At 42.0% G+C, this 25,390-nt stretch overlaps 2 protein-coding genes across 4 annotated transcripts in view; one reads left to right on the top strand and one right to left on the bottom strand.

Annotated features, from left to right (window-relative positions):
- Positions 1–595: 595 nt before the first annotated feature.
- On the bottom strand, positions 596–23,402 carry pofut2 (protein O-fucosyltransferase 2). 3 transcript variants are annotated; one of them, XM_059647064.1, is made up of 9 exons: positions 23,190–23,402; positions 19,154–19,404; positions 17,437–17,581; positions 12,538–12,648; positions 8,809–8,869; positions 7,321–7,446; positions 5,406–5,586; positions 4,224–4,347; positions 596–2,020 (listed from the first exon to the last, which is right to left on the bottom strand). In XM_059647064.1, exons 1-9 carry the CDS (start codon positions 23,324–23,326, stop codon positions 1,867–1,869), a joined length of 1,290 nt encoding a protein of 429 aa, XP_059503047.1. In that variant the 5' UTR covers positions 23,327–23,402; the 3' UTR covers positions 596–1,866. The 3 variants fall into 3 exon arrangements, with proteins under 3 accessions (XP_059503047.1, XP_048390967.1, XP_059503048.1); XM_048535010.2 differs by lacking the exon at positions 8,809–8,869 and adding an exon at positions 8,144–8,210 and having other exon boundaries at positions 23,190–23,398; XM_059647065.1 differs by lacking the exons at positions 8,809–8,869; positions 12,538–12,648 and adding an exon at positions 8,144–8,210 and having other exon boundaries at positions 23,190–23,400.
- Positions 23,403–23,408: 6 nt separating this feature from the next.
- The window catches only part of ube2g2 (ubiquitin-conjugating enzyme E2G 2 (UBC7 homolog, yeast)), a 37,079-nt gene continuing 35,097 nt past the window's right edge, over positions 23,409–25,390 (top strand). Inside the window, exon 1 of the mRNA XM_048535011.2 lies at positions 23,409–23,555. Coding sequence (XP_048390968.1) covers positions 23,513–23,555 — 43 coding nt within the window. The 5' untranslated portion in view covers positions 23,409–23,512. The remainder of the gene's footprint in view (positions 23,556–25,390) is intronic.

The following is a 25,390-nucleotide window of genomic DNA, read 5'->3' as shown; positions in this document are numbered from 1 at the left end:
ACCAGCCATCCAGCAACAGATGAATACAAACTTGCTAAAAATCTTTATGTACAAAGAAATGCAAACAGATATTAAATCATTGTATATTAGGGAAGGAAAAAGAATGAATTGTGAACTTTAATGTTACCAGTTCTAGCTTTCTTATTTTAGAAATAATAACTGAAATCAGTTTCAACAGTCAGTGATTATATTAAGAGTCAGAACAGCAGGCTGCTCTGACCATTCATGTCACAATGTGCAGAGAAAGTTTGGGAAATAATTCCAGTAGAGGTTCAAAAGCACAAAGAGCTTCAGTTCTTGACGTGATTGCTCTCAATGAATTTGACGCTGAGTTCCAAAATAATGAGAGGTTGGGGCTTGAAGTGATAACTGAGCAAGAGGGAAACGAGACAGATGGAGAATCAAGTCTCCACTTGGAAATGTTATAACTTACAAGAAAATGGGAGAAAAGGCAAACTATCTTACCTGTGACAAAATGTACTAAAAATGAGGTGAAACTAAATATTGGAGTCCAAAAGCAGCCAAGTGAACAGTGGTATTCAACACGTGGACCAGTGGGTTTAAATATTCTGGGAGCAGTATTTTAATAGTTTTTTTTAAAAAATAAACAAAATACACACCCGTCAATATAATGCTTTCCATGCAACATTTTGTCTCCTACAAATGAATACAGTTCATCAAAATAAAACTCCAAATAACAGAGCACTGTAAATCTATATTCTATGACATAAATTGTATATAATATCCCACAATTTATAGAATGCAAGTATAACATACTTAAGTGTTTGAGAAGTCTTGTAGACTAGGTGAGTCCTGTGAAGTAGATTTCACCAGATCAGTGTTGCAGTTCTTTCTGGGAGACTGTCAGGGCCACAGTAGGCAACTGTTTGTGTGCTTTGGCACATCCACACTGAGGTTACTGTCACTTTGACTCATCCAGGAGTCTGGATTATAGCCAGTCTTGCCTTCTAATGCAGAATATTAAGTCAAACACAGCATTCGTAGGTTGTACTTCAGTTAAAATAAAACTGGATGAACTAATGATTGAACCCATTTTTGGAACGTGACACACATTTATTTGGAGTAGTTCTTGGCTCAAATATTTGTATTTCACAAACACTGCAGAACTGAATGAAACAAAATTGAAACTTCAGCTTCAGGGAACGTGAAACAAAAAAAATGCAGAAGCATTAGATTACAACTCAATGAATGACCTCTGTCTGAATTGGAGAACCTGAAATTCAATTTATTAGGCACCAAAAGACTTGCAGGCTCTGGTGAACCCAGAGCAGATACTTAGTCATTTTCATTGATTGCACTACCCACCAATTACATTCAGCAGGTAGTCTCTTTGATTCTAATACTGAGGGGCCAAGTTTACATTTGTAAAACATGTCTTTTGTATGTACAAGTTGTAATTACCAATGCTGAAGACTTGCCACAGGAAAAAATTAAACTGGCAGAAATTAAACCTTGGCAATAGTACTGTTCTTGAAACAGGTCCAGACAGCAGCAAGAGAGGGATGATAAAGCTGCCTCTTAGACCTGTGTTGACTTTCCGCTCTGTGGGAGCATGAGCAGTAAAATGTCATGCTACTTTAAGAAATTATCTCGCGTTTGTCCATTCACGCTCCTATTAGGAGCCACTGAGGGAAGACAACTTCATTATCTTTACCCAACAGTGGTTCCTGCTGGGAAAACTTGGCTTTGGGACACTTCCTTCCTTGACTCATAAAATGATTTGGAAGCTGTAAATGTAAAAGAAGTGGTTGAATCGTAGATAAGGCCTTCTTGTAAAGTGTGATTTTGACTCCCTGATGTCACTCAATGTGGGTCAATTCCTCTGGCAAAGAGAGTCCATGCTATTCAGTATACAATCTTCCAATGTGTTGGCTGCTCGCATTCCATTTCTGCATCACCACAGAACCTGTTGTAGGTGGTTTTGGGATCAAAGCCCAAAATCTCTCTCTCCTCGTGGATACGGAATGAGAATGTTGACACTGATGTTCCAATGAAATACCTTCAAGAAAAGCAGATGATTAGCTATGCATCCTTAAATTTACGTGCACTAGTTTACCAAGTAATCTGAAGAACGAGAGATCAGGTTTGGAGAAATTTCTTTATGAAGCACATTATTATGCTTTGGAATTCACTGCTAAAACAGGGGTGAACAAGAAATTGATAAATACTTGGGGAAAAAAATTCAGGCGTATGGGACCAATTGTATAACTTGGTAAAAGAGCAGGTATACATACTGTGCTTAAGAATCTATAGTGAGTCCTTTATAAAGAATTATAACTGTAACTTACAGGGTTTTCTTTTACTGAGCTCTTCCTCTCTCACTACTCTATTAACATAAACTAGTGCATTGTGGCTATAGCTGAAATCCAGAATCCATAAAGCGCTCAGCTACAACATCCAGCCCCAGAACCTGATTGTGGCAAGTAGGTCGTAGAACCCAGAAACAGACCCTTTGGTCCAACTTGTCCACACCAATAGTTTCTGGTCCATATCCCTCTAAACCCTTCCTATTGCCTTTTATATGTTGTAATTGTTCAACGTGTCACAAGCTGAACAGCCTCCAGGATATTGCCAAGTATTATTCTCACAGAGCTTTCCAGTGGCTGTGCATGGATGGAAAGTCATCATCTTTGGAATTGCTGTGAGTGACGTTATTTGAAGCCACTTTGTGCTCTTTCCTTTCTTCTGGAGTGTCCAGGCCAATATTTATGCACACTACAGATAAGTGTATTTTATTTTCTTTATTCATTTTGTGGGATGTGGGTGTTGCTGGCTAGCCAGCATTTGTTGCACTTGAGAAGGTGGTGGTGAGCTGCATTCTTGAACCACTGAAATCCATCTGCTGCGGCTTGACCCAAAATGCCATTAAGGAGGTAGTTCTAGGATTTCAACTCTGTGACAGTAAAGGAATGACGATATATTTCCAAGTCAGGATGGTAAGTTGTGCACTTGAATGTGGTAGTGTTCTCATATCTGCCGCCCTTGTCCTTCTAGACTTAAATACTCTTGGGTTTGGAAGATGTTGTCTGAGGATCTTTGGTGAATTTTTGCAGTGAATCTTGTAGATAGCGTACACTGCTGCTACTGAGCATTAGCAGTGGAGGGAGTAGATGCTTGTGGAGTGGGTTTGCTTTGGCCTGGATGATGTCCAGCTTGAAGGTTGTTGGGGCTGCACTCATCTAGGCAAGCAGGGAGTATTCCATCACGTTCCTGGCTTATGCCTTGTACATGGTGGACAGGCTTTCGGGAGTCAGGAACTAAGACCATAAGACACAGCAGCAGAAATTAAGCCATTTGGCCTAACAAGTCTGCTGTGCTATTCAATAGAGGCTGATTTCTCAACCTGATCCCCTTGACAATCAAGAATCTACCTCTCTCTCTCTCTCTTAAATATTCAATGACCTGGCCTCCACGATGGCTGTAGAAGCTTCTACTCATCTCTGTTCTGAATGGTCTTTCCTTTACTCAGGCTGTGCCCTTGAGCCCTAGTCTCTCCTGCTAATAAAAATATCTTCCCAACATCCATTCTGTCCTGACCATTCAGTATTCTCTAAGTTTCAATTATATTCACCACCCCCCTCCCCATTCTTCTAAATGCCACTGATTATGGACTCAGAGTCCTTAAGCATTTCTCACATAAGCCTTTCATTCCTAAAATCATTCTCATGACCCTCCTCTGGACCCGGTCTAGGGCCAGGACATCCTTCTTGAGGTATAGGGCCCAAAGTTGCTTGCAATACTCTAAATGTGGTCAGACCAGAGCCTTTTAGAGCCATGAGTTACTTGCCACAATACTCCTAGCCTCTGGCTTGCTCTTGCAGCCACTGTATTTATGAGCCAAGTTCAGTTGAGTTTCTGATCACTGACAACTCCCAGCATGTTGATACTGGGGGGCATTTGTGTAGCACAAATGTTACTTGCCACATGTCAGCCCAAGTCTGGATATTGTCCAGATCTTGTTGCATTTGTACACAGACTGCTTTGATATCTGAGTCGTCGCGAACAGGACTAAACATTGTGTGTGTTTTTGCAACATTATTACCAGTGACTTCCATTGGCTGTGACAGGATTTTTAGCTTCCCATTTTAATGGGGCCCTTTCTTTATTCAGAGTTTCCTGAGGGACAATCTGATGCTGAGCCAGTCAGTAGGCACAGCATTGTGCTAATTGACATGTTCTAGTTGGGCAGCTAGTGCCTCTACCTGGCATGGGCACAGATCCACTGGTCAATGATTGCAACACCTCCATCCTTGTACAACTGTAGTTCCTCCTGAGTCGGTTCAAATCGTAGCATGTTTGGAAGAAGGCGTTTCAGCTCATTCACCTCTAAAGGAAAAAGACGTAAGATAATTGAAGAAACGGAATGCACAGCTTTACATGAAAATCCATTCCCTTTTCATTGATATTAAACTTCCTTACATTTGGCACTATTTTGTAAAGGCTTTGCAATTTACAAACATTTTCTGCACTCCAATTCATGCATTTTCAGTTGAATGCTCCCTGATAAAGTTTACAGGAGTTATAAATGAGTTTTTTTTTAAAATGGTATCAGGTCTGAAACTAAGAACTATGGATGCTGGAAATCAGAAAGCACTGGAAAAACTCAGCAAGTTTGGCAACATCTTTGGAGAGAAATCAGAGTTAACATTTCCCTTCAGTTCTGATGCTGCCAGACCTTCTGGGTTTTTCCAGGAATGTGTGTTTTTGTCTGTGATACCATCAAAAACTGGCCTGGCACAGAAACATCAAACACTTCCTTTGATCATTAGCATTTGCTGTCTGGCCTGGTTTTCAACATTGCTGCTCTGGAATTGCTAGGAAGTGGAGTATTGCAGGCTTTTGAGATGATTAAACAAGTAGATATTGAGATTAGTTACTTTTTCTAGTAGGAAACATCCAAAACACGGGAGAAAAACCTTCGAATAGGAGCAAGGCATTTCATGGAAAAGGCCAGGTCTATCTGAAATTTTCAAAATTGAGACTGGTACCCAACAAAAATGTAATGTTATTCAGGGATATGGGACCAAAGTGCGTGCAAATGGAGCAAGGAAAGAAGTCAACCATGACCTAACTGGCTTCCTACTGTTCCTCCAAAGTAAGGCAGCCCATCTGTGTTTTTTTTAAAATCTCTTTCCTTCCTGAAGGGTATGAAATTGACATTGATGATTTGGCAGAATTAGATCTCTGTCACATCACTGGGCGGGTACATGCTGGCTGATATAAAACAAAAACAGAACGGTGCCCAAAATGAACCCAAGACACGATGGGATTGAGGTTGGCACCATCACGGTTGGTGTTGGACACCAGCAGCCTGGAGAAGTCCATAAGAGCTCCTTGCCTAGGAATGCACTATCAATGGTAACAGACTACACCAGGATTATTACCATCCTCATCAGCGTCAGTAGCCACAAACACCTTGTTTAATTTCAGCTCTTTCATAAGGTTGTTAATCTTCTCAGCTGTTCCTTTAATGCTGGGGATATCCTCTCTATGGCCCCAAATAAAGTCCTTTCTCCGCAAATGCACACCCAAGTATGGGCCACCCCTGGCAGTGCCCAACTTTACCTGCAACAAATATAAGAGTTAAGATTAGATGTGGTGAATGCGTAGCCTAGCACTACGAACCATAAGACTCATAACAACTAGGAGCAGGAGTAGGCCATCTGGCCCCTCGAGCCTGCCCGGCCCTTTAACAAGATCATGGCTGATCTCTGAGACTCGGCTCCACTTACCATAACCCTTAATTCCTCTACTGTTCAAAAATTTATCTGGCCTTGCCTGAAACACATTCAATGAGGTAGCTTCAATTGCTTCACTGTGCAGGGAATTCCACAGATTCACAACCCTTTGGGTGAAGAAGTCCCTCCTGACCTCAATCCTACATCTGCTTCCCTTTATTTTGAGGCGATGCCCTCTGTAGTTCATAATTACGATGCTCTAAAAACAAATTTGCTGACTTTCACAATCTCCCAAAATACTTGCAATGTAGAAAAGTGGCGGTAGAGTCATACAGCATGGAAACAGACCCTTTGATCCAACCATAATCCCAATCTAAACTAGTCCTGCTTGCACTTGGGCCATATCCCTCCAAACTTTCAACAGTACTCACACATGAACCACTGTGTTTGAAAAAAAGTTGCCCCTCAAGTTTTTCTCCTCTCACCTTAAAAATATGCCCCATGGTCTTAAAATCCTCCACCCTAGGCAAAAAACATGTAACATTTACCATTATTCTATATCCCTCAACCTCCTATGCTCCAGTGAAGAAAGTCTCAAGCCCTCCATTTCCAGCAACATCCTGGCAAATTTCTTCTGAACTGTTTACAACATGATAATATATTTCCTGTAACTGGCCAACCAGAACTGGATACAGTACACCAGAACAGGCCTCATCAATGCCATATACAACCTCAACATGACAGTCCAACTCCAATATTCAAAGGTCTGAGCAATGAAGGCAAGTGTGCTAAATGCTTTCTTAACTACCCTGTGTACATGTGAAGCAACCCTAAAAGAATTACGTACCTGAATCTCCAGGTCACTCTGGTCTACACCACACTGCTCAAGGCTGAACTTTTAATAGTACAAGTCTTGCCCTTGTTTGTTCCACCAAAATGCAATACCTCACATTCATCCAAGTTAAACTCCACCTGCCTCTCTTCAGCCCAGGGACTCAATTGATCAAGATCTCTTTGTAATCTAAGGTAACCTTCCTCACTGTCCACTACACCACCAATTTTTGTCATCTGCAAACTTACCAACCACGCCTTCTATATTCTCATGTAAATGATTTACATAAATTACAAAAGTGGACCCAGCATCACTGTGGAACACCACTGGTCAAAGGCCTTTAGTTCAAAAAAATGACCTTCCACCATAACTGTCTTGTGCCACTAATCCAATTTTGTCTCCAACTGGCAAGCTCACCTTTTATCAAGAAGTCTACCATGTAGAATCTTGTCAAAGGCTGTACTAAAGTCCAAGTAAACAACGTCTACTGCTCTGCCCTCATCAGTTTTCTTGGTTACTTCCTCAAAAACTCAATCAAGCTTGAGACAGACATTTCCCTTGCACAGTTGCATGCATAGTAAGCTAAACAAACAGAAAAACAGCAGTCACTGAAGGTATAAATATGGGCCAGAATACCAGATTCTTCTTGGCTTGGGAAGAACTGATCATCCCTTTCATCCCACAGGTAAAAGGACATTGTTCAAACCCATTGTGTGCCCTGTGCCAAGTTTTTGTAGCTCCTTCAAGTCAGGCAATTTTCTGCAACATTTAATTGTGTTTGCAGCTAACCTTCATCCTTGTCCAGTCCTCATTGTAAACAGTTTTGTCAAGTTCATCTGTAGAGTTTAAATATGTTGCCCTGAATTCATCACCAGCCATTCGTAGATATTTGGCAAACACCATGCTTCTCCGAGCCTGTTTGAAAACAAAAGTATAGAATATTTGTGCTTTACAACAACAATCACTATCTCACGGTTTCTGAAAGAGGAGAAGTATGTGGAAGTGTGGCAGCCATGCACAGCAAGATCCCATACAAACACAATCAGATATAACTAACTGATTAGCTAAACATATTTATTACAAGATACAACACAGTAAAATGTTGTTGCTGGATTCTTGAATCGAAAAATCACATGGAGATCTCTGGCGTGATCTGAGACTGTCTCAAAAATCTTAGCAGGATGAATCATGGACCAACGCTTGAGGAACTGTACAGAAGCAGTATCAGTACCTTACATCTACATAGCACTTCACAGGAGTAATGTTAAACAAAATTTGACATTATGACACGAAGTATTATGAAGTTTTTAAAAAGTTTTCAGCTAAAAAGGTAATGGAAGGGAAGTCCAAACCTTACCCGAAGGCAAGTCTTCTAATGGCGGAGCAAAGGAAACCAAGGAGAAAGAGGCAAGAATTGGACAGCAATCAGAAATTGTTACAGTGACTATATGTCTGACTTACACAGATACTGTATAATTCAAACAAAGTGTTAAGTGATAGGTGAGAAGGAAGCATAGAAATCTTCTATTCCTAAAAATCATAGGATAAAAGTCTCTTTTCTGGACCGTGTGGCTAAATCTCCAAATTTCATCCACATCAATTCAATACTCACATCCCAGTAACTTTTGCCTGCATAATGGTCATGAAGGAGGTTTTCTGCTCTGTCTAACATTACAGACCTAGAATATAATCAGATATCTGGTCAGGAATCCTTCTACATGGAGTAAAATCCTAAATGACAAGATTTTGGATTTCTCGTGCTCCCTACAGCACAGGTAGGTACATCAGGCCAAGACTAATACAATATTTATGATCTAAAGAATGGATTTGCATTCATATAGCACCTTTCACAAACTCAGGACATCCCAAAGTGTTCAGAGTCAATAAAGGACTTCTGAAATACAGTCAACATTGATGTAGGAACAGTGCCAGGCAATTTACATATAGGAGAGTCAGCAGATCGGGAAACGATAATTTATTGGCCTTTAGATGGAGATGTTGGAGAACATATTGAGGGGCTGCACTTTTGAGGGCCAATGAAAGACTGAGTTACAGTAGCAGTTTTAATTTAAACAGTGGAGAAAGAACTCAAACGGTACATTGAAAAAAATCATAGGGAATTCAGAAGAATGACAAGGGTACTAACACGGAAGATGGTAGAAATGAAGAAAGCTAAACAGGTCCTACTTTCTGCATAAAAAAACCTAACATTATCCTAGCTACCTTCAGTTCTGAGGAAGGGTCACTTGATGTGAAACATTAACTCTGATTTCTCACCATGGATGCAACCAGACCTGCTGAGCTTTCCAGCTTTTCCGTTTTGGTTCCAGCATAGCAACTGGTGAATAAAATTTAAATAATTTAAATAAATCAGAAATAAAATGCTAGTTTCATTAACAATACTCAAATGAAAATGACTGAAAACCCATCTGGTTGACTGATGTCCTTCAGGGGTGGATAACTGCTCTCATTTGAAGTGTGTTCTGAAACAGCCTAGCAAGGCACTTAGTTCAAGATGCATTTAGAAATTGACAATAAATGCTAGTCTTGCCCGTGACACCTGCATCGTAATAGCTAATAACAAAAAGATTTAACCATGGAAGATATGTTGGAACGCTACTCGAAGGCAAAGGAGATGACACCAAGCAAATGGACGTAGCCAAAGTTAAAAAGTGACAGCTGTCTGTTAGACTTGGGAGTTTGAAGAAATTGGTCACATTCCACCATGCCTGCACTCCACTAAGAATGTACTTCAGGAAAGGAACTACCATAAATAACTCTAAAATTGCTGAAAAGGACATGCTGTCAGAGCTTTTTGTCTTGCATTTTCTCAGGTCTAGGAGCAAGAATGCCAAATTTCAAAGGTGCCAACAATTTATTTTGCATGGGAAAAGTGGGCAGAATGATTGACAAGTTGACCTTGACTGGTGAATGAATTCCAATGGAGAATGGTCCAGAGATATATTATACTCCATGCTTCTTCCTATAGAGGATAGGTTACTGTCAGCGAATATGCGTACTCTCCAACAAATATACATCAGCCAACTTATCAGCCCCGGTGAGGATCTTATTTGATGTTCATGTAATTCTTAGCACTTGCTGAACCATTGTGTTATTTGATCACAGAAGCACATCCAACATTCGACATTACAGAATCAGAAGGACACAAGTCAGTCCACAGTACATCCGTCAGCTCTCTCAATGAGCGTCTGACCTAGTGCCATGCTCCTGCCTTCCCCCATAACCTTGCATATTGTTCCATTTTCAAATAATCATCTAATTCCCTTTTGAATGCCTCTGTCATACTCTCAGGCAGTGAATTCTAGACCCTAACACACACTGTATCAAAAAGATTCTCCATGTATTATTTTATGCTTTCTTGATCTTTACCTTTTCCTGAATGGGAACATTTTTCCTAAGTTACTCTGAAGTATTCAAAATCATGAGTGGTCTGGACAAATTACATTTCCTCTCAGCCTTCTCTCTTCCAAGAGAACAGTCCCACAATCACAGCTTCTCCAATCTACTTTTACAATTGAAATTCCTCCTCATCCCTCAAACCATTCTTGTACACCTGTTTTGTATTCACCCCGATGCCTTCACATCCTTCCTAAACTGTGACACCCCAAACCGGATACAACACTCCAGCTGATACCAAACTAATATGTTTTATACAAATTCAATATAAAAGCCATATGTTTTATTAACTGATCTCTATTGGTCATACACTTTTAATTACTTAAGCAAATACACTCTGTTCCTTTACCCTTCATTTTGTATTGTCTCTCCAGATGATTTTCTGATCAACTTGTTTATAACCGTTATCTCTCACTTCAGGAGCAGGTGGGACTTGTACGCGAGCCTCCTAGTGCAGAGGTAGGGACATTATTATCATATCACAACAGCCTCTATATACTGCCTCTCCCTGTTCTTGCTACAAAAATATATTGCCTGACTCTACTTCAGATTGATCATCATCTGCCACGTAAGTCATTGAGTTAAAAGGAACAAAGAGACCCTACAGTCCAACTCAGCCTACCATTAAGTGTACAAGTCCTGCCCTGAGCGGTCGTTCCAAAATGCAACACTTCATGTTCATCTAAATTAAACTCATCGGCCACTCCTTGACTCACTGGCCCATCTAACCAAGATTCTGCTGTACTGAGCTAATCACCTTCACTCTCCAATACATCTGTAGTGGAGTCATCTGCAAACTTACCAACCATACCTCCCATGTTCACAATCAAATCATTTACAGAAAAACAAAAAGCAGTGGACCCAGCACTGATTCTTGTAGCACCCTTCTGGTCACAAGCTTCTAGTCCGATAAACGAAACTCCACCAACACCCTCTGGCTCCTACCTTCCTGCCAATTTTGTATCCAATTGGCTAACATCCTCTGGATTCCATGCCATCTAACCTTGCTATCCAGTCTACCATGAGGAACTTTGTTGAACGCCTTGCTGATGTCCATACAGATGTATCCTACTCTGCTTTCTTCAATGTTCATTGTCATCTCTTCAAAAAGACTTAAAAAAAAAAGTTAGGGTCTAGGCTACCTTTTTGAAATATTTTGACCAAGTCTGATTTAGTCCATAACAATCTATATTTTTTCCCCTTTTATTCAAGGAATGCTTACATAGCACCCAAGTCTACAGTGCTGCACCGTGTCAAATGCACTCTAGAAATCTGCATACGAAAACATTACCTTCACCGACACCGGTTACCTCTTCAAAATGTCCAAGTCTTTCCCTTAAGAAATCCATGCTTAATCTCATTAACCCTTATTTTTCTGAAGCCCTACAGTGCTGAGGGGCCATTTGGCCCATCAAGTCAACACTGCCCTTCCAAGGGGCACCATGATGCAACCCAAGCCTATCCCTGTAACCCTGCATTTACCATTGCTAATGCACCTAGGCTGCACAGCCCTGAACACTATGGGCAATTTTGTACGGCCAATCCACCTAACCTGCACATCTTTGCACTTTGGAAGCAAACCAAAGAACCCAGTGGAAACAACCCAAACAGTCACCTCCACCCCCCCACCCCAAGGGTGGAACCAAAACTGGGTCCTTGGTGCTGTGAGGCAGCAGTGCTAACCACTGAGTCATAGAGCGGCCCATTTTGTCCTTGACCTATTAATTTTGTCCCAAATTATTGTTTTTAGAAGTTTTCCAACTCCCAAAAATAATCTGACTGAGACATAATTGTTTGGCTGATCCTTACATCCTTTTTTGAACGGGACGTAATACGTGCAGTTCTCTAGTACTCATGAACCACCCAATGGTCCAACAAAAACTGAAAAATTATTGCCAGTGCATCTGCAATTTTCTTATATCCTTGGATTATTCTCATCTGGTCCCAGTGCCTTATCTACTTTAAGTATAAACAGCCTATCCGATACCACTTCCCCACAGAGTTTGAAGCCTTTTAGTGACCAAAGCTTGAGTAGCATTGTCTTCCTTGATAAGGACAGCTGCAGAGTATTCATTTAACAATTCAGCCATAGCCATGCCTCCTCCCTTCATGTGTAAGTCCCATCTTTGGCCCCTGTGACACAGCCACATCATATTTGAGTCTTGCTGAAAAGAAAATAAATTTTGTCAAAGCTTTTCATCTTGCATTCGAAGACAGTTCACAAGAACTCACGCCACCTGTTATGTACACTCTCCCAAATGGCACAAGCAACATACCCTCCAAGGATCTCAGTTCTGGCCCCATCTCTCCTAGACAAAGTCCCAATGTCCCAAGAATGTACCAACTTTATAGCTAGATGCTCATCTGACTTATACTCTTATTCATGTGCTCACTGGCACTGAGACTAATCCAAGGATGACACTTTGGAGATCTTACCTGGCAACTGTCTATTTGACTCCTTAGGTTCTGATTACAGTACCACATCCTTTTTTCTATTTGTGTCTTTGCTTCCATTATGGACTGTCACTGCTGGCTGTACCCACAAAAATAAATACATTTTATAGCCCTCTGTTCAGGTCACTCACTCACTGTGCTGTGGTGTTTTTCAGAAGTACCGGCACCATGATGGAAGCTGAGCCTTGCACAGAGATGCAGGCAACACTGAGGCCTCTTGTCTCCTCATGACCCCAAAACCAACCCCTGTCACAAAGGGAAGAAATGCAACAGAGGTTAGTGATACAACTTAAAGTTACACAAATTCCTCTACTATGTTTGATTTCACAGATCCTGACCTTGTCAACATGGTTAGTTTGAAATAACTGGCTTTGCATTATACATCAGATAGAAAGAAAAAAAAAAGGCTTGCATTTCTACAGCCCTTTTTTTCACGACCCAAAGCACTCTACAATTCATGAAGCACTTTTGGAAGTCACTGTTGTAACGTAGGAGCTGCAGTAGACAATTTATACATAGCTTGTTCCTACAAGCAGCAATGTCACCCTGACTATATCGTTAGTGATATTAGCTGAGACACATATACAGGCCAGGACACCAGGGAGAATTCCCCCATCGCGCATTTTTTTCAAAATAGAGCTGTGGGATCCTTTTCTTCCACCTACAAGCAGACAAGGGCTTGGGTTATATGTCTCATTGGAAAGGCTGCACTTCAGAACAACAGAAATGATACAGCACAGAAGGTGGCCATTCAGCCCATCTTGTTCATACCAACCAAGACATACCTGGATGCCCTTTCTAATCCCATCTTCCTGCTCACATCTAATAGCCCTGCTGCTTGCAGCTTTTGAGGTGCAGATCCAGGTAATTTTTAAAAGGGTTTAGGGTGTCTGCCTCCACCACAAATTCAGGCAGTGAATTCCAGTCACCCATTACCCCCTGCATAAAAACCCCAGACCCTGGGTTTTTGAACTATCTGCCAAGGGAAACAGTTACTCCTGTCTAATTTATCTCTACCCCTCACAATTTTGAACACCTCAATCATGTCACCCCTTAGCCTTCTATGTTCCAAAGAAAACAATTCCAACCTCTCCAATCTCTCCTTACAGCTGTAATTCTCCAGGCCTGGCAACATTCTTGCAAATCTTCCCTGCACACTCTCTAGAGCAATTACATCCTTCCCGTAGCGTGGTGACCCAAACAGCATACAATACTCCATGCCAGTCCGAATACAATCTTTATCACTATATTTTAAACTCTAAATGTCTATCAACAAAGGACAACATCCCACATGCCTTCTTTGCAACCTATCTACCTGTACTGCTTTCTTTAGGGACCAATGCATTTGCACGCCAAGATCTCTCACTTCATCTAACCCTCATTATACTCCCGTTCATCAGGTCTTCCCTTCGACTGTCTGACCTCCCCAAAATGCATTACCTCACACTTATCAGAGTTGAACTCCATCTGCCATTTTCCTGCTTACTCCACCAATCCTTCGAAATTATTTTGGAGTTTACAGCTATCCTCCACACTGTCCACCACACAGCCACATTTTTGTCACCTGCAAATTTCCCAGTTGTTGCCACCCCCCCCACCCCCATTTATTCTTAATTTATCTCTTGTCCTTTTCCACAATACGACTAAATCTAATGAAATCTTTACCCACTTGGTCATCTTTATTACCCAAAATTAAATCCAGAATTGCATCTCTTCTTGTCGGTCTTGTCACATTATTGTAAACAAAATTTCACAGACACAGTACATGCATTTTTCACTCAGTGCCCCTCATATTGTTTGAAACCCAGTTGATATTGGGATAGTTGAGGTTTCCTACTATTGTCACCCTCTTATTCCTACAGGCAGAAATGTGTCTACATTTCCGTTCTTCTTTCTTCTGCTATTTGGGGCCCTGCAGTATATCTCTAGTATTATGACTGCCCTTCTTTTCCTTCCTAAATTCTACCTATAAAGCCTCATTTGTTAACCTGCTTAGTACATCATCCCTTCTCAACTGTAATTGATTCTTTAACTAATACTGCTCCCCCTCTCTCTTTGTCACCCACTCAATGCTGCCTGAAAACTCTATGTCCACAGAGAATGAGCTGCCAATTCTGTTACTTCTTTATCCCGGTCTCCAAATATAGCAACAGCATCATGCTGCCATGTGTCTATCTGTGCTGTTAGTTCATCTGCCTTGTTTGTAATACTTCTCGCTCTGAAGTAATAAACAGTTCAGCCCCATTAATTTCTTAGCTAGATGCTTTTAAATCCTTGTTTCTTTTGCCTTTGAGTTGCTGACGACATTACTAACTATGGTTCTTCCTCCTGTTTCCAGATCTGAATCTGGCTCATCTAAGCATGAGCTTTGGTTCCCATCCCCCTGCCATACTAGTTTAAAAACTCACCAATGGAACTAACAAAAGTGCCCTCAAGGATATTTGTCCCAGCTTTACCAAGGAGCAAACAGAAAGGCTTGTGCATGTGCCACTTTCCCCAGAATCTGTCTCAATGCTTCAAGAGCCTAAACCACTCCCTAGTATACCATTTTACCAGCCACACATTCATCTGATTTTATTCCTGCTCTCGGTAGCACATGGCACTAGGAGTTATCCACAGAGGTCCTGCATTTTAATTCATTTCCTAATTCAGCTTTCAGATCCTCACCCTTTTGTAAACAATATTGGCAAACTCATCTATACTGTTGGTACCTATGTGTACCACAACGAATTAAAAGTCACTCCCTGTATTTGAGCTAATATTTTATGCTTTAAAAACTAAGAAAATGCTTTGCAGGTATCACTTACCAATTGGCTGTTTCTGTTGGGACTGTGTCACCTTCTGAACTGCCTGAAGTCAGACTAAGCGGGAAACTGAATGTTTCAGCTTCACCTACTCCCTGTTTTTAACCCAAATCCAAAACACACTCATTTAGCCAAGCAGCATTGATGTTCCTTCCTTTTTATAGGCCCCAAAAGCAATACTTCTGAACTGGATCAAACCAGCTGTTCAATTAACCATCTGTGCCTAACAGTGATTCAGCTGACTTCTGTTTCAGAACCGAGACTAAAACTACACCCAGAGCAACTTTTAGTTACTAGTTTAAAGAACTAATTTATGTTGAATATTAGCCCTGAAATTAAGCTTAATTACCACTCGCCCCTTGAAACTCCATGTTTTTAGCCATGCCAAAGCACTCTCTTTTAACCAAGAAACACCGCACTTCCCACTATTTATAGGCATCAATAACAATACTTCTAAAAATTGGATCAAGCTAGTTGTTCAGTTAACCATCAGTACCCATTTAAGCACATACAAGGAAAGGGTCATCATCATATTGCTACTTGTTTTATCTTTCTGTAAGTGGGCTGTCACAATTCTGACACTAAAAGCTTCAAAAGTATTTCAGTGGCTGTAACTCACTTCAAGACACCTACACTCCCTGTGAACCGAAAAGTTACATTATGCATAAAACAAATCTGGGTAGGAGTGGATCTGAGAAACATAGTAAAAGTTGCATCTTTTGATTAACTCACTGCTTGTGCTTTCTGATCTCCAAGTTTGTAAAGTAACAGCACTGGACTCTAAGGCATGTCACTATGAATCAACAAAAGAACAAGCAAATGTAGCAGATTTTAAGTTACAAATCTATACTTAAACTCTCAGCCAGTTCCAAAAGAAGTTTATGAAGTTCTTTGTCATAATTTCACTTGAACCAGTGATCACAAAGGAAACATTTATATATTAAGCTGTAATATCAGATTTTGGATAAAGATTTCAGCATCTGAAAGCAGGAATCCATAAAAAAATCTAAAGCCAGATAATGATTACACTCATTGCACTCAAACTGAGAAAGGGATATCAAAATCACCTTTCACAATTGTGTAAAGCTTTTCCTGTATTTAAAAAGTATCATGCTGCTTCCAGAAATGTTTTCTAACCTTTCATCTATCTCAGGACAAGGCTGAGCTACAACAGACATTCCTGCAGGACTCCTGGAGCAGTGAAAAATAAGGATTTCTCAGACTGTCCTGAAGACTGCTAATGTTACACTGCTATTGATTTATTTTTATGTATTAATGATACTAACCATCAATCTTCTCTGTCAACAGACAAAAGCTAAAATCAGTTTAAAGTACCACTGGACTAGTGTTGTATGGGTCACCTTAAACACAAGTTTTATCACTTCAGTCAACCGAGTTAAAAGGATTCATATTTTAGAGAACTTTAATTATTTGATAAAGTGCAGACAAATATATAGTTCTAATTCAGTTCTGAAGGGTCACTGGGCCCAAAATGTTAACTCTGATTTCTCCTTCACAGATGCTGCCAGACCTGCTGAGCTTTTCCAGCAACTTTGTTTTTGTTCCTGATTTACAGCATCCGCAGTTCTTTTGGTTTTCATATGGGAAAACTAACTCATTAAAATTAATGTATGGCTGGGAATTACTGAATTACATTTTCCTTACACAGTTGTACTTTTAGTATTATACAAACCTAAGTTAAGCAAAATGCAAAAGACAAATATATAAGAAGTGAGGCTGCAAGATGAGCGATTATACCTGTAATGCATTCAGATCCTCAAATACAAGTCTTGGATTTAGTTTACAAGTACTATCTCTCCATATGCTTATGTATAATTCCATCCATTGTGTGCAATAAATCTTCAAGATCTGGTGTTCAGTGTACAAAAATCTCATTTATTTGATTATACACAAAAGCTCACTTAACCAACAGTGAGACAAAGCAAATGCCACTATTAACTTAATCTGTTGTTCATAGTTAGTTCAATAATTGTGCTTATTACCCACATTGGACTTTCTTCTTATTCAAAGAGTTGGAAAAGGCACAATAGACTTAACGGCTTCCTTCTCTGCTTCATAATTCTATAAGCTGTGTCACACAAATGTAGTGGACTCCAAGGTTGCAGCATAACATCAGATTCCTGCCTTGCTCAATACCAAAAAAGGGAAAAGAAAGAATGTACATTCTACTTGAGTTTTCATATGAATTGTAAACAAGTTCTGCAAATACCTGTAAAATCCCTGCTCATCATTTCTGTAGGGAAGACCCTCAATACAAATTTGCTCATCCACCTTTTCCTCCCAATACCCTTCTGTCCAGCCTTCTGCATATCCCTGCAGAACATAGATTTGCTGGATAAATGGACCGCCAGACTCTGAGTAAGAGAGAAAGAGAATCTGTAAACAGAGCAACACTGAACAAACACTACATCATTAACGTTTAATGCAATGTGAAAGTCAGTGACAACAGAATCAACAGTACCTTTCAAAAGATAACATTTTCAGGGCAACTGAGCAGGGAGCAGGTTTGACAGATCAATAGGATACCCGTTTCAAGGAGGTGCCACAGGTATAATAGGCTGAATGGCCCATTTTGATGCTGTATTATTCTATGATTCATCGCATCATGGATTGATGGGGTTGGTGTTTGGAGAATGGAGCCAGGACCCATGAATCAATGGTCATGAGGTGATGCTTTAATTCATATTTTTCCAGTCAGCTAGCTTTTTTAAATGGTTGACAACCAAATTAGAAAGAATACAGAGCACCGAAATAGACCAATACATTTATACCGATGTTTATACTTTGTACAAGTCTCTTCGAACTCCACATCTCAGCTCAGCTTCTCAGAATGCCTTTTCTATTTAATTTCTCTCATGTATTTATCTGGTTTCCTTTCGAAAGTGTATTCAGTGTAAATGGAACATTCACTTCAAACACCAGTCTACTAGTTGTTATACTTTGGAATGTAATGCCTGAAAGGGTAGATGTAAATAGCTACAGTAACTTTCAAAGGGTTTTTTCACATATACATAATTTATATATATGAATAGTGATAAACATTCTGGTCTGTGGGGAAACAACACAGAGTGGGACTAATTGGATAGCTCTTTCAAAGAACAGGCACAAGCATGAGGGGCAATAACTCTCCTTTGATGATGTACGAGTCTATAAATTTGTTCTAATAAGGCTATATTTAAGAGCCATAGTTGGCATTTCTGTGAGCTGAGTGACATCACAGGACATCAAAAAGCAGTGACATGGTATGGGCTTAGGTTTAGGCTAGAAGAGACCAGGGCAACAGGTTTCATTCCTGAACGAACGATCTGGCTGATTCATTTTTATGTAAATTCATTCTTTCTCTTTTCTTCAGCCATGTGCCCAGACTAGCACTGTAACCCCAAAACAGTCACATCACTTTCACTTTAGCCAAGAATTTTAACATCTCCCAATCGGGGTGTTTCAGTGTATTACGGTTTTGACCGCACTTTAGTTTGTGAGGAGAGCGATGGTATTTTCATTCCAGAACCAGAAAGGCTGACTTGTAATGTAACCTAAATCAAATGCAAATATAGACTAATCAAACAGATTAAAAATACGCAAGCATGCAATAAAATTAGGCTAAATCAAAAGGGAACAGCAGAATGGTGGATGGGATATAAAAAAGGCCAATGAAATAAAATTATACTGAAACTGCAAAACTAACACTCCCATTCCTACATTACAGGCACTGAGATGCAGATAATGCCATTATTTAAGAACTTAGAGGAACCAAAAACGTCAAGAATAGAATTGTATACAGGATAAAACATTAAAACAGACTCAGACTAATGCAGAACTTTTCACTGAAATGAGATTATACTTCCTGTTCATCTTTTACATTTGTCCCATGCTTAGCACGTTCAGAGTAATCAGAATTTCCAAAGGCAGGTTATAATTAAAGGTACCTGCAATAAACTGCTCGTGTTCAATGACAGGAATGTTCTTATTTAAGCTTGGCACATCAAAGAATAAAGACCAAGGGATTCGAACTTGTTTAAGACCTTCGCTCTGCCAATGGTAGAGATGCCCCCAGGGAGGAAGAACCAGCACCCAGTCTTCACTCTTCAGCAGGGTGCCCACTAAGCCCGCCATACGGAGATAGACATCTCGACGAAGATTAAATCCCTCTGGTGGATTCACATCATATAATAAATACCTAAAGGGATATAAAATATTGCACTTCATAGAAATATTCTATGTCCTCTGTTATTAAGAGTCACAAAGTGCATTGTAATAGATTATATTTCTGCAGTACCGGAAAGAGTAGCTAAGGGTGGGTGAGGACTAGGGCTGAATGTGATGAGAATGGTGTAACAGAATAGGATGTGAGAATTTAATTTCACTTCCGACTGGTGATGGCAGTGCATCATCTCTAGAAGCTGTAACTACAGTGTGACAAGGTAAAGGCAGTTAAAGTTTTGATGATAAAGTCTTGTAGCCATCAGCGGGTCTGATAGAATTATGCATAACATTTAATACAACAGAGCTTAACCCACCTCATTTTCTACTGATTATATTCCTCCTGTCATTTTGGCACCCTTTGCCATTTTTATTGCCAATAGCAAACCAGGAGAACTGTCCTTTCGGCTCGTAGTCATTCACCTTATAATTTCCCACACATTGTTAGCTCTGTCACACCAATAGGAGAGAATCTACAATGGTTTGCTTTTTAAAATTCCTATAGGTTACCAGCAGCAAGGTCTAGGCCCGAAACGTCAGCTTTTGTGCTCCTGAGATGCTGCTTGGCCTGCTGTGTTCATCCAGCTACACACTTTGTTATCTTGGATTCTCTAGCAACTGCAGTACCCATTATCTCTGATCACAATTTTAACCTCAGTGCAAAGCCTCTTCCAGGGATGCCAAACCTGAAGTTACCCTCCTCCCTTTGGTCCAATCTCAGGGAATCTCTCTCCCACTGCAACGCTCTTGTAGCTCTCTGATGAAGGGTCTAAGCCCAAAATGTCAGCTTTTGTGCTCCTGAGATGCTGCTTCGCCTGCTGTGTTCATCCAACAACACATTTTGTTATCAAGGTCACCTAGGGATGGCCAATAAATTTTGACACCGCCAATGACATTCATATACCACAGACTAATTTGAAAGAGGGGGCAGCACAAGTCGAACAGACATTTCCCTTGGAGTTCTCAATATCAAATAAGGACCCATGAATTCTCATGACAACAGTTACACACCATCCTCACCAACTATACTACTATCACTTCCCTACAGTAACCCGCCAGATACCTCCATATTCCTCCAAGCGACACACAACTCCGCCATTCTGCAATTATCCAACCACTCGTCCAAACCACCCCAACCCTCACCATTCCTCTTGTTTTCCCACACTATTGCACTTCTCGAAATACACTCAACACCAGCCCACCACTCCCCAGAATGCACCACATCAGCACTTACCTCTGTTCACCACCAACATTCCCCTCTCCACCACAAGCAGGGTTGCCTTCCCCCAGATCACCACCATCAGCTTCATCCACCAAATTCTTCAACCGCTCTCTGCCCATCTTCCCTCCCCACACCTTCCTCCCCCATATTCTCTTTCCTGTCTCCTTGTACCCCTTCCCTAATCCCCCTCACTTGACCATTCCCTTCAACACCCCGACTCAACTCCCCATTCCTGCCTCCCATCTTACCCCGATTCTCCCTTGCTATGCCACCGATGTTGTGCACCATCTGCCTTTCCCTGTTTCCCCCCCTCAAACTTCACCTTTCCTCTCTGACTCCAGCTTCCCCTCTCAAACCCCTAGCCTTCCCCTCCCCCTTGAACACCAATCTTCCCCCCAATTCCCTCTCTCCTTACCCCCTGGCCTCACCCGACTCCCACTTCCTTCTGTCCCTAACCCCAACTCTGCCTCCCACTCACCTCCCCCCTCACCTTGCCCCAGCCTCCCTCATCTCTCCCCCCGGCCCCCCATCGTCCCATTTCACCTTCACATTGCCTCTAGACTTGTGATCTCGCCCTTGCCTCCCCCATTTCCCCCTCTTCTATCTTCAATGTTTTGCCCCTCCTGACCATCCAATGCCCCCTCTCTCCCTAGCTGCCTTGCTCCACCCTTTCTCCCTCCTCTTTTCATCCGCCCTCCACGCACCACTTACTCTCCATGTCCAGCTTACCTCACTCTCCGTCCCTTCCAGTTTTTGCTCTCCCTAATCTCTATTCACTCCTTGCTCTCCCCTCACCCTCTCTCCAACCATTCCCATCACCTCCATCGCTGCTCCCTACTGCCTCCCCCATTCCCTAACCCACAACAGCAGTACAGTGGCTCACTGATTAGCACTGCTGCCTCATATCACTAGGGACCTGGGTTCAATTCCAGCCTAGGGTGACTGTGTCTGTGTTACTTTCTTCTGGGTGCTCTAGTTTCCTGTCAGTGCAAAAATGTGTAGATTAGGTGGATTGACCACCTGGGTACAGAAAATAAGTGCTGGTCCACTTCGCAACACCCATATCCCACAAGCGTTAGAAAGAAAAATTACACTGTGGACTACTATCCTATAAGTAACCAAAAAGCATTCTTGTCCATTACCACCATTATTGCTGACCCTGTTGAGCATTACTGTCACTACTCACCGCTATTGCTGACCCTGTTGAGCGTTCTTGTCCATTCCGTTATTGCTGACCCCGTTGAACATTACTGTCACTACTCACCATTATTGCTGATCCTATTGAGCGTTCTCATCTGTTCCTACCGTTATTGCCGACCCCGTTGAATATTATTGTCACTACTCACTGTTATTGCTGACCCCATTGAGCATTCCCGTCCGTTCCCACTGATATAACTGACCCCGTTGAGTATTACTGTCACTACTCACTGTTATAGCTAACCCCGTTGAGCGTTCCCGTCCATTCCCACCGTTATTGCCGACCCCACTAAGTATTACTGTCACTACTCACTGTTATTGCTGACCCCGTTGAGCATTCTCGTCTGTTCCCACCGTTCCATTGAGTATTACGGTCACTACTCACCGTTATTGCTGAACCCGTTGAGCGTTCTCGTCCGTTCCCACCATTATTGCCGATCCCGTTGAGTATTACTGTCAATACTCACCGCTATTGCTGACCCTGTTGAGCGTTCTCGTCCGTTGCCACCGATATAGCCGACCCTGTTTGTATTACTGTCACTACTCACTGTTATTACTGACCACGGTGAGCGTTCTCATTCGTTCCCACCATTATTGCTGACCCCGTTGAGCGTTCTCATCCGTTCCCACCATTACTGTCGACCCCGTTGAGTATTACTGTCACTACTCACCATTGTTGCCAACCCCGTTGAGTATTACTGTCACTATTCACTGTTATTGCTGACCCCGTTGAGTATTACTGTCACTATCCACCGTTATTGCCAACACCATTGAGTATTACTGTCACGACTCACCGTTATTGCTGACCCCATTGAGCATTCTCGTCCGTTCCCACTGTTATTGCTGACCCCATTGAGCATTCTCGTCCGTTCCCACTGTTATTGCTGACCCCGAAGAGCGTTCTCATCCGTTCCCGCCGACCCCGATGAGCATTCTCGTCCGTTCCCACCGTTATTGCCGAACCCGATGAGTGTTCTCGTCCGTTCCCACCGTTATTGCCGACACCACTGAGTATTACTGTCACTACTCACCGTTGTTGCCAACCCCGTTGAGTATTACTGTCACTACTCACCATTATTGCTGACCCCGTTGAGCGTTCCCGTCCGTTCCCACCGATATAGTCGACCCTGTTGTGTATTACTGTCGCTACTCACCGTTATTGCTGACCCCGTTGAGTATTACTGTCACCACTCACCGTTAATGCTGATCCCGTTGAGTATTACTGTCACCACTCACCATTAATGCTGATCCCGTTGAGTATTACTGTCTCTTCTGACCGTTATTACTGTTACTCCTCTCCGTTTTGACCGCCCCTCTTGATATTTTTGCTCCCCGTCCGTTACCTGCGTTGTTGAGCCACCGACGCCTCGTTGCCGCCTGTCTGCCCGGGACTGAAAGCTCCCCCGTCCCCGTACATTTGGCCGCCGCCGAGAGCAGCCACGCCGACGAGGAGACAGAGGACACGGAGCAACAACGCCATCTTGGCATGTCCCCCACGGGGCGAAGACAAAGGAAGGAGCGGAAGAAGCGCGGGGGGGTCCGTCGCTGAATTCCCTCCCTCCCCACCGGAAGTAGGACGGGTGCGTCGGTGTAACCGTTCCCCCCTCTTTTACTCTCCTTCCTTCCCCGCAACCTCTCGTTCGTGACGTCGTTAACGGTCGCGGCGATGGCAGGGACGGCGCTGAAACGGCTGATGGCCGAGTACAAGCGTAAGTTGTGAACGTAGAGGTGAGGGGTTTGGCCGGGGGAGAGAGAGAGGCCTCAGCGCCCGGGAGGGCATTGGAGCCTTGGGACTGCCCAGAGGCGGCGGATCATCGGGCGTTGGGGCCACTTAAAGATAACAAAGTGTGAAGCTGGATGAACACAGTAGGCCAAGCAGCATCTCAGGAGCACAAAAGCTGACGTTTCGGGCCTAGACCCTTCATCAGATGATCAGACCTCTGATGAAGGGTCTAGGCCCGAAACGTCAGCTTTTGTGCTCCTGAGATGCTGCTTGGCCTGCTGTGTTCATCCAGCTTCACACTTTGTTATCTTGGATTCTCCAGCATCTGCAGTTTCCATTATCACTGGGGCCACTTAAAGAGCCCACTGGAGATGGGGGAAGGCCTTGGGTTTGAAGGCACCTGAATTAGGGAAAAACGTAGGGAATATTGAACGGGGAATTCTTCTCCTGGACAGGCAGACGGTATTGAGACCATCAATGATCCACATCGTGCGATCAGGTCTCAGAGAGGTGAGAGTGTCGCTGCTGATCCAAGGCTAAATGTTAATTAATACCAGCACATTCCAGTATAGTTCCTGCTGTTCTGAGGAAGGGTCACCGGACATGAAACTTTAACTCTGACTCTATTTTTTATTCACAGATGTTGCCCGACCTGCTGAGCTTTTCCGGCAACTTCTGTTTTTGTTCCAGTGTAGTAACCACTAGTTTGTCATCGTTATGATTACTCTAAACTGAGTGACATGGCTATGGGGCTGACATTGCTAAGTAATCCAGGGGCAAAAGGGAGCGAGAAAATAAATCTATCAGTAGAGAAAAAAATGCTAGGGAAACTAATTGGGTGAAAGATCGAGAAATTCCCCCTGGTCCTGATGTGTCGCGTCCTCGGATATTAGAGGAAGTTGCTACAGAGATAGTGGATGCACTGCTGGTGATCTTTCAGGGTTGCTTACATTCTGGAAAGGGCCCGAAAGATTGGAAAATTGCCAAGGTAATATCTTTATTCCGAAAGGGAGGGAGACAAAAACAGTAACTGTAGAACTGATAGCTTAATATCTGTTGTTGGTGAAATGTTAGTCTATTATAAAGGAATTAATAGTTTTTCAGAAATGCATAACATAATCAAGCAGAGTTACGATGTAGAAATCATGCCTGACATTTACTAAAGTTCTTTTGAGGACGTGGCAAGCAGTATAGATAAATGGAAAACATTGGATTTAATATATTTAGGTTTGCAGAAGGTGTTTGATAAGGTACCACATATTAGGCTAATTAATAAGAGTCAATGGAACAGGGAGTTGTACATTAACATAGATAAGGTTCGTTTTATATTAGTTAGCTGGAGTTGGGATAAAGGGTTCAATTCTTGGATGGGGATCTGTAACAAATGGAATACCACCTGGATCAGTGCTGACATAATAATTATTTATCATACAAATATTAATGACCTAGATGAGGAAAGTTTGAGGATGACACAAAATAGGTGAGTGGTGAAGATAACACAAAGAATCTGTGGAGGGATATGACATATTAAGTAAGTATACAGAAACTTAACAAATGGAATGTAATGTTGGAAAATGTGAGGTTATGCAGTTTGCCAGGAAGTATAGAGGAGCTGAATATTATTTCAATGACAAAAGACCACAGAAAGCTGCAGTACAGAGGAATTTGGGAGCCGTCATCCATGAATCATGAAAAACTGGCAATCATGTTCAGTGGGTAATAGGAAAAGCAAAAGGAATGTTGGCCTTTATTTCAAAGGAAGTTAAGTATAAAAGTAGGAGGGCCTTGCTAAAACTACACAAAGCACCAGTCAAAACCCAG

The sequence above is a fragment of the Stegostoma tigrinum genome, chromosome 7 (assembly GCF_030684315.1).
Source record: "Stegostoma tigrinum isolate sSteTig4 chromosome 7, sSteTig4.hap1, whole genome shotgun sequence".
NCBI classification, from domain to species: Eukaryota; Metazoa; Chordata; class Chondrichthyes; order Orectolobiformes; family Stegostomatidae; genus Stegostoma; species Stegostoma tigrinum.
The sequence above is the reverse complement of the archived record's forward strand: the minus strand, read 5'-3'. Positions and strand labels throughout refer to the sequence as shown.